Below are 12533 nucleotides of genomic sequence, written 5' to 3' on the forward strand. Positions count from 1 at the left end.
CAACATAACATCCCAGGCTTGACCTATGAAGGCGTATGCTAATTGCTTTGTCAATGGCCTGTCTACCTGTGACGTAATTTCAAAGAACCCCTAGGTCTCTCTGTTCTTCAACTTTGCCCAGGGCACTACTATTAATTGTATAAGTTATTCCATTGTTTGTTTTACCAAAATGCAATACCTCACATTTATCCAAATTAAACTCCATCTGCCACTTGTCAACCCATTGACTCAATTGATCAAGATCTCTTTGTAATCTTAGATAGCCTTTTTCACTGTCCACCCACTACCAATGTTGGTGTCATCTGCAAATTTGCTAACCATACCTCCTATATTGTCAGCCAAATCATTTATATAAATGACAAACAAAAGTAGACTCAATACTTGTGGGCGGCACGGTGGCACAGTGGTTAGCACTGCTGCCTCACAGCGCCAGAGACCCGGGTTCAATTCCCGCCTCAGGCGACTGACTGTGTGGAGTTTGCACGTTTTCCCCGTGTCTGCGTGGGTTTCCTCCGGGTGCTCCGGTTTCCTCCCACAGTCCAAAAGATGTGCAGGGTCAGGTGAATTGGCCATACTGAATTGCCCATAGTGTTAGGTAAGGGGTAAATGTAGGGGTATGGGTGGGTTTCGCTTCGGCGGGTCGGTGTGGACTTGTTGGGCCAAAGGGCCTGTTTCCACACTGTAATCTAATCTAATCTAATCTAATCTAATCTGATCCCTGTGGAACACCATTGGTCACAGAACTCCTGTCTGAGAAAAACCATTTACCACCACCCTCTGTCTCCCAGCATAAAGCCAAGTTTATATCCAATTGGCAAGCTCACCCTGAATCCTCTGTGATCTAATTTTACTAGTTGGTCTACCAATTTGTAGACAAAGGAACTTAAAGGTTATAAATGACAATTACAGTGAGATAATTCATTTAGTGAATACACAGTATTCTGAATATTTATGATGTTGAAAGTTTTTGGTTAAATATAAAATTGAAAACACAATTAGTAGTTTCTGCAAACAATATTTTTCTGAATTGTAGATTTTATTGTGGAGTGCTTTATTCATGTATCTCAAATAACAGACTGTCGTTAGATCTGGATTGATCAAGTCAATCATTTTGTTTCCCATTACAGGTAACTGCTGTGATGATTGTTCCCTTTTGGCAGTTTTTTCTGCAAAGGTTTGGAAAGAAAATTGCTGTTTACTTGGGTACTATTGTACGTATCGATTTTTTTTCCATATCAACTTTGTACTTCGGGATATTGATTTCCTTTATTGAAGTGTACTAATTCCTCATTGAAGGAATACTATCCATAAAAATACAGCATCCCCATTACCTATGGGGGGAGCAGCATTTGTATAGATTTCAACTCAGTTTCATTCTGTGCTGTTGGCAGTTCTCAGGCTAGGTTATGGCTCAGTTCCTCGCCTAACTGGTGAGCATCAACAGGTAACAATATAGTATATACGAATGGGAATGGGAAACTGTGTCCCAATGACGTGACCCCCTGTGCATCCAATAGATGGCAGAGAGGAACAGCAGACAAGTGCCCAGATGATCAACCTGGATGAGATCAAATATTTCAGGTGTTAACCAAGGATTGAAATTGCGACTTTCATGGTCGTTCTGTAATTTGGTGGTTTTGTTCACTTAATCCATTAAGGGCTAAAATACCATTGGGCACGGAGGATACTGGTCTTGGGCCCAGTAGTGGATATGACACTGGATCTGCTTGATGTCTGTTCCATGTACAATTGGGTGCAAAATTCAATTGAGGAAGGCATTGAGGCTGCCAACGTTGAATCAGTGTACATGAAAACTTAGACTTTAGCATTCACAGAGAGAAGTGACCACTGTCGTATGGATATACAAACTTTCTGTGCTGTGTAAGCTGCTGCTCATGATGAAGCGTGCAGCAAATATCCTCCTTCAGTTGAGGAAACTACAGGGCCTGCTGTTCTCTATTTTGCCCGGAATGCATTAAAGGTATGAAAAAGTTCTTGAGCACTAAAAGACACAGAGAAGCAACACTATTAACTTACTGTGTATTAAAAACTAGAAGTTGGATCCTAAAACAAATTACAGATTTCTGTTTTATTTTGTTGTACTTTTCTCTGTTTATAGTGGTTAATTCCATTTTTATTCTTGATGGCTTCACTTCCAAACAATCTAATTGTGGCCTATGTGGCAGGAGCTTCCTCTGGTCTGAGTTTTGCTTCATTTTTTCTGTTACCATGGTAAGTGACATTGACTTATTTCCTTGCTTTGAATTTATACATCCAATAGTTGATATTGTACCATTACCATTCACACCCTCAAATCCAAGACATATTACAACTGAGACAGGAGGAGTGCACTTTCTCTCTCTCTCTGATCTCATTACTCTACAGGTGACAACATAAATTTTATTGTTTAACTTAGTTCCTGATATTGCCAATTATATGCCTTCATTGTATTGAAGTTAGAACAAAAATAGCTATCAATCAAATCTCTTAAAAAAAACAAGGAAAATTATAAAATCACAGAGTTTACAGCACGGAAACAGACCCTTCGGTCCAACTCCTTCGTGCCGACCAGATATCCTTAATTAATCTTGTCCCATTTACCAGCATTTGGCCCACATCCCTCTTAATCCTCCCTTTTCATGTACCTATCTGGATGTTTTTTAAATATTGTATTCGTACCACCTCCCCTGGCAGCTCGTTCTGTACATGCACCATCTCTGGCATGAATGGGTGCCAAGAAAAATAACCACCAGGTGTTGCTGGGATCTTAGCAACCTGCAATTTGCTTTGGAAAAGCAGTATTGAAAGGTCTTCCAGTTTCTCTTCAAGAAATGATATGGAGGAAGGCGGTATTGGACTGGGGTGTACAAAGTTAAAAATCAGACAACACCAGGTTATAATCCAACAGGTGATGAAGGAGCAACGCTCTAAAAGCTAGTGATTCCAAATAAACCTGTTGGACTATAACCTGGTGTTGTGTGACTTTTAACTCTCTTCAAGAGGGCAATGATTTTCACACTGGATTCACAAGGACATTTTTCAGAAACGCAAGACCTGACCTTGGAGCATCTTCACTTTGGCTGACTGGTCACTATATATTCCAAATAATTTCCAAATAGTGAACTGCAGCTCGACAGTCATAAAGCAATGGGGGTTCTTCAGTAAATAAACAACTATCACAAGAGTCCTGAAGAAGTGTTCATTCCCATAAAGGTTGATTTCTGCACCTCCTGACGCTGCCTGGCTTTCTGTGATCTTCTAACCTCCTGCTTGTCTATATTACAGGAGATTTGACTACCTAGAAATGGCTAGTTAACAAAGTCCTTTCATCAATCTCTTTAAAAAGTGATTCCAGGTATTCACAATCCTTCAAGGACACCTATAAAAATGACTAAATATGAAGTCTCCATTATAGGAAATTATAGAAGTAGGCCATTCGGCCCATTGAGCCATTACCATTCTGTAAATCACAAAGTTATTGCCTTTTGATTAATGTACTTCTCTGCAGAACTTCTTTTCGTACAGAATTAATTATGATAACTTTTTTTCTATGTCTCATACCAACATGAGTGAGTTATTTCACTGTAATAGATTTTACCCAAATATGGTAATTTATTTTGATCTGTTTGTAAAGAAGGCTTTAATTGCCTTGACTATAAATTTCCAATCTGGAAAGATGAGGAATTTATTCAAACAAAACCAGAAATTGCTGGAGAAACTCAGCAGGTCTTTCAGCATCTGTCGGAAGAAAGCAGAGTTAACTTTTCAAGTTAACTCCTTATCAGAATGTTCTTAAGTAGAGTTACCAGACTCAAAGCAATAACTCTGCTTTCTTCTGCTTTTCAAGTTAACTCTTTATCAGAATGTTCTTAAGTAGAGTTACCAGACTCAAAGCAATAACTCTGCTTTCTTCCCACAGATGCTGCCAGACCTGATGACCTTCTCCAGCGATTTCATTTTTTGTTTCAGATCTCCAGCATCTACAGTTCTTTGACTTATTTCTGTGGAATTTACTCCTGTCTTTTCTTTCCGATCATTTTTCGTGGATTCACTCCTTCTCCTGTGTCAAAAGTGTGCGTCTTGCAGCGTTTCTCGTTCCCTGCAGACTTTTGACCCTTTAAGCCCTCCAGAGGGCTCAGCAGCACATGCCAGCTGAGAGGTGATCTCAGTGCAACTGATGGTAACAAAAATGTCATTAGGAAAAGGTAACATGTACTTCAGAAGTGATTGATTACCCTGTCAAAATCTTCCAGCTGGTGTACTGAGAGCAGAGGAACAGAAGAAGACCTGCCCTCTACCATCAAATTGGAGAGGTGCCAATCTTCATGTAGTTTGAGACAGATGTCACTTGCTGCGACTACCTCAGCCATACATTTGGGAAGGTCTGTCTGCTCTGGTCTAAGGCTGGTGGGGATTAAACTCTACAGCTTTCATGAAGCAGACACCCTGGAAATTTGTAAGCCTGAACTTTTCATAATGTTAATTTAGTTATTTTTTAAAACCCCTCATTATTTCAGTGGGTCATTAATGTGCTCCTGTGGAACAGGTGCTATGAGCACTTGTGCACGCATGCACTGATCCTGCTCAATAACTCAATGTCAGCTGAATTGAATATTTCTTTGGCACTGGTGCTGTTTTACCCTTGACACACTGCAAATCTTGGGGGAGGGAGGATTAGTGTGGAGTTTTGGATTCTGGCCAATGAAAGCCTGCAGCTTTTCTGATATTGAGGGAGCTCTTGGTGGGGAACAGAGAAAGGAAGAATTAGGCGGAAAGCATCACTTAGAGAGATCCCTCCTTCTGCATCTATTCCAGAAAATCTGCATATTATCAGAAAGCTACATGAATGCTTTACTTCATTAAAATGTCTTGCATAGATTCTAAGCTGCAACAAATAGCTTTAAAATACTATGGAAAAGTCTAATGTGAGTATCATAGAATCTCTACAGTGTGGAAACAGGCCCTTCAGCCCAACAAATCCACGCAGACCCTCTGAAGAGTAACCTACCCAAACCCATTTCCCTATTACTCTCACATTTAGGCCAGACTGATGCACATAACTAACACATCCCTGATCACTATGGACAATTTAGCATGGCCAATTCACCTAACCTGCATGTCTTTGGACTGTGGGAGGAAATTGGAGCATCCAGAGGAAATCCGTGCATGACACGGTGAGAATGTGCAAACTCCATACATACAGTTGCCTGATGTTGGAATCGAACTCAGATCCCTGGCACTGTGACAGATCCATCGTGCTGTCCCTGGATAGACTACAAACTATACACAGGACAGGATAAAGACAAACCCAGCCCATTCTACCCTGCAGATGCCTTTTCACTAACATCAGGGAGTCTGTGCCAAAATTGGGAGATCTGCCCCATGGCCATATATAGTCAAGTTCACCGAATCCTCATTTCTGTGCCTGTGTTTATTGTTTCTTACTGACACAACAGGCCCTACCAGGTTGCACAGTGGGCTGTACAGTCATGAGGGAGTGACCTTTGGAGTTCTCAGCATTAATTTTAGACCCAGTGAACTCTCACTGCATTTGGTCAAACATAAGCAAGGAAACCTCATGCTGATCATCACATCCCACCTCTCTCAACTGATGATCACTATTCCTCAATTTAGAACACCATTTCAAAAAAACACCAGGGTACAAACAGCACAGAATGTCATCTGGGTGAGGCAATTCCACGTCCATGACCAAGAACAGCTTGGTAACACCACAATTGACCAAGCTGTCCAAGATCTGAAGGACATACCTGTCCAAGATCTGAAGGACATACCTGACGGACTGAGCCTGAGGCAGATGGTAAGAGAAACAACAAAGGAAGAAATCTATTTTACCTTGTCCTCACTAATCTACTGCTTACAGATCCATTTGTCCATGACATTGTTAGTAGAAGTGATCATCGGAGGAGAAAGTCCCATCTTTACACAGGGACATCCTGCAGTGTTATATTTCAAATACCATTATGCTAAATGGCATGAATTCAGAACAGTTCTGGCAGCCCAGAACTGGACATCTATGAGGGGTTGTGAGCTGTCGACAGCAGCAGAATTATACTCAACCAGAATCTGTGACGCCATGTCCCATCATATCCCTCAACCTACCATTAACATCAAACCACACAGTCAACTCTGGATGAATGAGCATGTTGGAGTGCATGCCAGGTGCAATATCAAATGCCAGCCTGGGAAAGCAACAACACAAAACTACAGTAATGTTAAATAGCAGATGCAGCTTGCTACGAACAGAGCAAAGCAAACCCACAACCAATGGATCTGATCTAACCTCTATCAGATCCACTCATGAATGATAATGAGAACTTAAACAATTGCTAGAGGAGGAACCTGTTGCATAAACAACCCATCTTGAATAATGTTGGAGACTAGAACTTAATTGCAAAGCACAAAGTTGACGTATTTGAAACAATTCGAACAGAAGTGCTGAGTGAGGTGATCTAGTTCGATCACCTTCTGAGGACTCCAACTTCATTCTGGCATATGAAATGTCAAAGATACTGAAAACTGCAAGGATGTTGGGTGCTGACAATATTCCAGCTGTAGTGATGAAGGTGTGTGCTCTAAAACTAACTTTGCCTCTGTAGCAATATAGTTACAATGCTGACATCTAATAAGCAAAATATGTCCTGTCCAAACAAAAGGACAAACCCAACCTGGACATTAACCTAAAAATCTAATATGTTCATCCTGCAACATTCCAGTTTCTTTTGCCTCCACCTGTTTGTTCTACCACCTATAGTGAAGCCAGTATTCTTGAAACTGTCCTGTCATGTCTGAAATGAAATCAATTTATTCTGTTGGATTTGTTTCACTTCTCCCATTACAACTTCTCCATTTACTGAGTAACTCTTTAATCCAAGTCTGTATAGTGAGATTGGTTTGTAACCTCCATGTGTACATCCAAATAATATTTTCTCCTTCATTAACACCTCTGGAGGCAAATAGCATCACCAGCCAGCATTTGTATCTCTCAATATCTTGATTGGTTTACCTTCATGATTTAAATCACAAAGAAATATCTCACTTTTGAGATAAAATATTTAGGACTTCTAATGGTCTGATTCTCCTTTGTCAATATTTGAATCAGAACCTTCATGAATCACCTGAGCTATTGCTCCCTTCCATTTACATTCTAAGGAAACATCTTCTTTTGCTCTTCTGCTGGAGTATTAATACTTATTTCCTTTTACCTTTTCTGAAGATTCCTTAGGCATTCCTATAACTGCAATCTACCTTGCAGCATTTGGCTTTGATATGTTGTCTTATTTCAATTGTATGTTAATTTTTTTGACTTGAAACTTTTTGGTTTTAACCTTGCTTCATTATGACTTTAGAATCCTTCAGTCTGTTTCTTTAAAACTAGTAACTCTTCCATCTGCAAAATTTCTCTTTCTCCATTGAGGATCTGTAATTGTCTGTGTCAGAGTATCATATATCTGTGTCAGAACTGCTGTTTCTCTAGTTTTTAAAAATTAGTTTTTAAAAGAGTAAAGAAACTACCTCTGACATCTGTCCTATATCTATCACCCCCTCAATTTAAAGCTATGTCCCCTTGTGATAGCCATTGCCATTAAGGCTTTTAAATTTGCTGGAAGACTTTTTCTGATTTTTGCCATGGTTATAATTTCCCTAACATTCTCATTTTTCTTCTTCAGCTTTTTTCTAATCAACTGATCTTACAGCATTTCCTTTTCCATTGTAAATTCTACAAATGTCTGATTAGGTTTCTTCCTTCTAGTCCCTGTGTCTACAATGAAATTCGAGTATGGTGGAAAACTCACCTGGATGAGTGTAGCTCCACCAACACTCAAGAATCATCACAGCCAAAGCCACCCACCTGACATACTCCCCATCCACACTGACTCCCTACATCTCCTGTCATATATTGTCAACATTGTACATCATCAACATGATGCACCTCAGGTACCTGCCAAGGCTTCTCTGAAGACACTTTCCAAATGCACTGCCTGATTGCTTCACAGGATGAGATGAGCAGATACATTCTCACACCAAGTTGATTATGATTCCTTAACAAAAACAACAGGAATCCTTCCCAGAAAATGATCACTAAAGCAATTTTTAAGTTGCTGTATTACCAAGGTCAGTTAGGACTTGTTTCTATCTGAACTAGAGCAAAATCTTGGGTCTGTTTCACACACAGCAATCCTGCCAGGTGGGATCTGAAACAGCATGATCACCTTGTGAATTTTATTGGCGCTGCAGTCATGACATTATCGAAAAATTATTTACGACAGTTGGCATCTACACTAGAAAGATAAGTTCTAAGATTCTGTTTAGCATTCCTGACATTATATACATCAGAGGTGACTTTATAGACTTCATCAACTTAGACCTGTTTATTTCTCATTACAGGTCTATGCTGCCTGATGTTATTGATGCTTTTAGACTTGAAAAACCACAAATAAAGGGACTGGAAACCATATTCTGCTCATTCTATGTCTTCTTCACCAAGTTGGCTAATGGAGTTTCTATGGGATTGTCTGCACTTAGCCTTCAGTAAGTGACTCAAACACATTTGCTAAACTTACATGATTTCTTTCCTTAAAACAATTGCATTATCTTACTAAGTAATGATATGGAATAGTGCCACCTGCTTAAAGGGAACACACTCTTTTAAAAAGAGATTTTGTGTATTGTGCTTATGTGTCAGTATAAATGAGTGTCACATTCAACTTTAAATAGTCAAGAATCAGGTTTAGCATGTTTGGATGAAGAATGAAACTCTTAACTTTCTGTCACTCACCATATCTGAATTCCACTTCCTCAGAATCTCTTTCCAGCATCACTGACATACAGGCCAGCCTAGACATCCTCTTGACAGTAGTTGCTTGATAATCATCTCAGTTGTTCTCCTTAGCTCCTGAGTTAGACAAATGATTAATCTGTAAGAGGAAAAGGCACGAGAATGGAACTGACGAATTATTAGATCAACCATGATTTCTTTGAATGGCAGGGCAGATTCTATTTTTGTCCCTACATCTTATTGTCAATCCAATGATATACCATGTAAAATGATTGAAAAGACAGGCACATGTTAAAGTCTCACTCAGAAACTAATTGTTAGGAGATGCAGGAAGTCAACATCCTTATGGTTTTTTGTAAAACTTGAGCAATGTAGGAAACTTCATGTACTGTTACATTACCTGGGATTCTAGTTCAATTTATAGTTGACTGGAACTAAATCACGTAGATTATTCTGTCTTGAGACTTAATGGTTGTTTTGACTGTAACTTCATCCATCTAACTAGTGTTAGAACTTTTACACAATACGAACAGTACAAATTACCTGTAATTAGAACTGTAAGATCATAAAATCTAGGGGATAAGATAGCATAAGAAATAAACAGATGGAGTAGGTGTCAGAAATAAAGTTTCATGATGTTTGTGTCCTAGTTTTGCAGGCTATAAAACTGGAGCATGTGTCCAGCCCCAGTCTGTGGCTTTCACCCTAAAACTACTAGTGGCAGCTTTGCCTGTGGGACTGATTATTATTGGGTTAATAATATTCCGGTTTTATCCAATAACAGAAGACATCCGAATGAGAAATGAACTGGCACTCGAAGAGCTAAGGTAGATATTTCTTGAATAACGGACTTCAGTAATGTTTGCTCAAATCAAAGAAACAGTACAGCCCAATGGGCAAACAGCTCTGCTCAGAGTTAGAAATTCATTTTTAGGAGTAGCTGAAGGAATCTCAGGGATGTATTCTAAATAAAATTATAATACTGAACTTGCATATGGCATATCTGGAAAAAAATCATTACATATTCTTCAAATATTTGGTAAATGCAAATACTATGTTTTAAAAAATACAATGTGATTTTGTTTTATTTAACTTGAATTGCTATTTCTACCAAATTAATACTGGAGTGTCTTTTTTTGTTTTACAGGCAAAATGTCCACATTGGTGGTCAATCACTGAAAAATGTGGAGAACGCATCATAATAAATAGCAAGACTGAGATATGACAATCACCTATAAGCCATAGATTTCAGAGTATGCAGGGATCATTACTGCTGCAACACTTATTTATATTACACTAACCACACTGGAATTTGCATCTGTTTATATTTTAATGCAATTTCTGGATATGTTTTGTTAACCTGAAGTAATGAATTTATCTCAAATAAAAATAAGAGTAGTTGCTATGTGGAAAACTGATTTAATAAATTGTAAAAGATTGCTTTTATGCATTTCCTTTTATTTACTAGCTTTTCCAGAGTTTAATTTATTGCATACTGTTAACCTTTCCTTTTCAGACTCTAAAGTGATGTATCAGTGAATAGATTTTATCATTTTGATGCATACTCATTGCAGGTAATGACTTCCAAATTGAAGTAGACAAAAGATGGAAAACTACTGGCCACAAGCCACTGAATGCTGAGAATCCTTAGCTGCGAAGATGCTTAAAAAAAATTCCAAGGAATGTGAACATCACTGCCAAAGCCATAAAGCCATTATATACTGCCTGTGTGTGATTTCCCTTGAGAAGATAGTGCTGAGTTGATTTCTTGAACTGCATGATATCTTGAACATACAGAGTAGAGGACTGGAGTTAATGGAAAGTGAAATTAATTGGATAGTATAACGGTCAGTCAACTCACTACTGATTGTTTTATTCCACCTCCATCAGTTAAAAATCAATCCTCATATGTCTCATAAGAGATAAATGGATGAAAAGTCATTGGACATAATTATATTTTGCTGAGGGTACTGAACATAACTCACAAGTGACTTAAGTGTTTCCAGGTGCTTAAGGTGTCATTACAAGGTTGTCCACTTGGGTTTCTGTCTGTCAGCTGCACTCCATTCTATCAACAAGCCCAGATTCTAGGAAACTACACATTGTAGATACATGAAAATTGGCTTTACACTCTTAGCTTTTCTATTAACAGCAAAGTATAATGTGTTTCTCAACTGAGTGCAAGATCGAGAAAATGTTGTGATTGCATTGTGCTCTCCAAAAAGAGTCAGTGGTCAGCTGGAAAAGAAAAGTACTTGCAAACTCTCTTCAGTAGCCATGTCCAGGTGAACAGTCTTTCAGGAATGCCCACACTGACATCCATGTTCTGACTGTCCATATTCAGTCCTCTTTGTCCAGGACAGACTTAATTAGTTACTCCTAACATAGGAAGAGATTAACAACTAGCTAGGGTAGAAGGTACCAAAGAGATATATCCTACATTACATTGTGATAGATCTCACATTCTCAGGTAGGAATTTATTTAGTCATGAGATTTGATCTCTAGGTACAATTTCTGAGTTGTGTTTTTTATATTCAAACATAATCAAAAAGGTGGCGAAAGAGCAATTGTTCCTGTTCAGGAGCAATTACTCCCTCTTGTTTTATTGTTCCCAAAAATAACAATCTGGGCTAAGAATCATGAGAAACTAGAATAAGTTCTTGAAAGATAAAGTTTTCAAACCCTTATTGTGCAGGATCTAAGCTCTGCAATCCTGACACATCCTGTCGTGAATGGCGGTGGATGATTAAACATCTCACTGGAGGAGAAAGCTCCAAAATATCCCCATCCTCAATGATGGAAGAACCCAGCACATCAGTGCAAAAGGTAAGACTGAAGCTTTCACAGCAATCATCAGCCAGAAGTGCTGAGTGAATGATGCAACTTGGCCTCCTCTAGCGGTCCCCAGTACTACAGATACCAGTCTTCAGCCATTTCAATGCAGTCCACATGATATCAAGAAATTGTTTGAGGCACTGGATACTGCAAAGGCTACAAGCCCTGACAACATTCTGGCAAAAGTACTGAAGACTGGTGCTCCAGAACGTGCCATTCCCCTAGCCAAGCTGTTCCAATACAGATACAACACTGGCATCTACCCGACAATGTGGAAAATTGCCCAAGTATGTCCTGCACGTTACAAGCAGATGAATCCAACCCAGCCAATTACTGCTGCATCTACCCTCAATCATCAGTAAAGTGAAGGAAGGTGTCATCAACAGTGCTATCAAGCAGCACCTGCTCAGCAATGCCCAGTTTGGACTCCACTAGAGTCACTCACTTCCTGACATCATTCTAGCCTTAGTTCAGACATGGACAAAAGAGCTGAATTCCAGACATGAGGGGACAGTGACAGCCCCTGACATTAAGACTGCATTAGATCGAGTGTGGCATCAAGGAGCCTTTGCAAAACTGGAATCACTGTATCGGGGCAATTCTCCAATGATTAGAGTCATACCTGACACATAGGAAAATGGTCGTGGTTGTTGGAAGTCAGTCATCTCAGCTCCAGAACATCTCTACAGGAGTTCCTCAGGATAGTATCCAAGACCCAACTATCTTCAGCTGTTTCATCAATTACCTTCCCTCCATCATAAGGTCAGAAGTGGGGATATTCATCAATGATTGCACAATGTTCAGCACCATTCATGACTCCTCAGACACTGAAGCAGTCCACTTCAAATGCAACATGATGTGGACAATATCCAGGCTGGGGCTGACAAGTGGCAAGTAACA

General features: G+C 39.3%; 2 protein-coding genes across 10 annotated transcripts in view; one reads left to right on the top strand and one right to left on the bottom strand.

Moving 5' to 3' along the window:
• LOC122540791 (sodium-dependent lysophosphatidylcholine symporter 1-like) overlaps window positions 1-10238 on the top strand; it is an 80937-nt gene extending 70699 nt beyond the window's left edge. For 6 of the 9 annotated variants that reach the window (XM_087977447.1, XM_043677015.2, XM_043677025.2 and 3 more), the window contains 5 exons: window positions 1128-1211; window positions 2120-2232; window positions 8407-8550; window positions 9448-9624; window positions 9945-10238. In XM_087977447.1, coding sequence (XP_087833573.1) covers window positions 1128-1211; window positions 2120-2232; window positions 8407-8550; window positions 9448-9624; window positions 9945-9999 — 573 coding nt within the window. In that variant the 3' untranslated portion in view covers window positions 10000-10238. Of the gene's footprint in view, window positions 1-1127; window positions 1212-2119; window positions 2233-8406; window positions 8551-9447; window positions 9629-9944 lie in introns of those variants that run through there. The other 3 variants (XM_087977481.1, XM_043677033.2, XM_087977453.1) reach the window with 3 other exon arrangements.
• The window catches only part of wdcp (WD repeat and coiled coil containing), a 98609-nt gene that overhangs the window by 22058 nt on the left and 64018 nt on the right, over window positions 1-12533 (bottom strand). Inside the window, exon 5 of the transcript XR_015752361.1 lies at window positions 8798-8936. The gene's annotated coding sequence lies outside the window, so the exon portion shown is untranslated. The remainder of the gene's footprint in view (window positions 1-8797; window positions 8937-12533) is intronic.

The sequence above is a fragment of the Chiloscyllium plagiosum genome, unplaced genomic scaffold (assembly GCF_037043375.1).
Source record: "Chiloscyllium plagiosum isolate Xiang-an unplaced genomic scaffold, Cpla_swu_hap1 HiC_scaffold_3, whole genome shotgun sequence".
In the NCBI taxonomy this organism is placed as follows: domain Eukaryota; kingdom Metazoa; phylum Chordata; class Chondrichthyes; order Orectolobiformes; family Hemiscylliidae; genus Chiloscyllium; species Chiloscyllium plagiosum.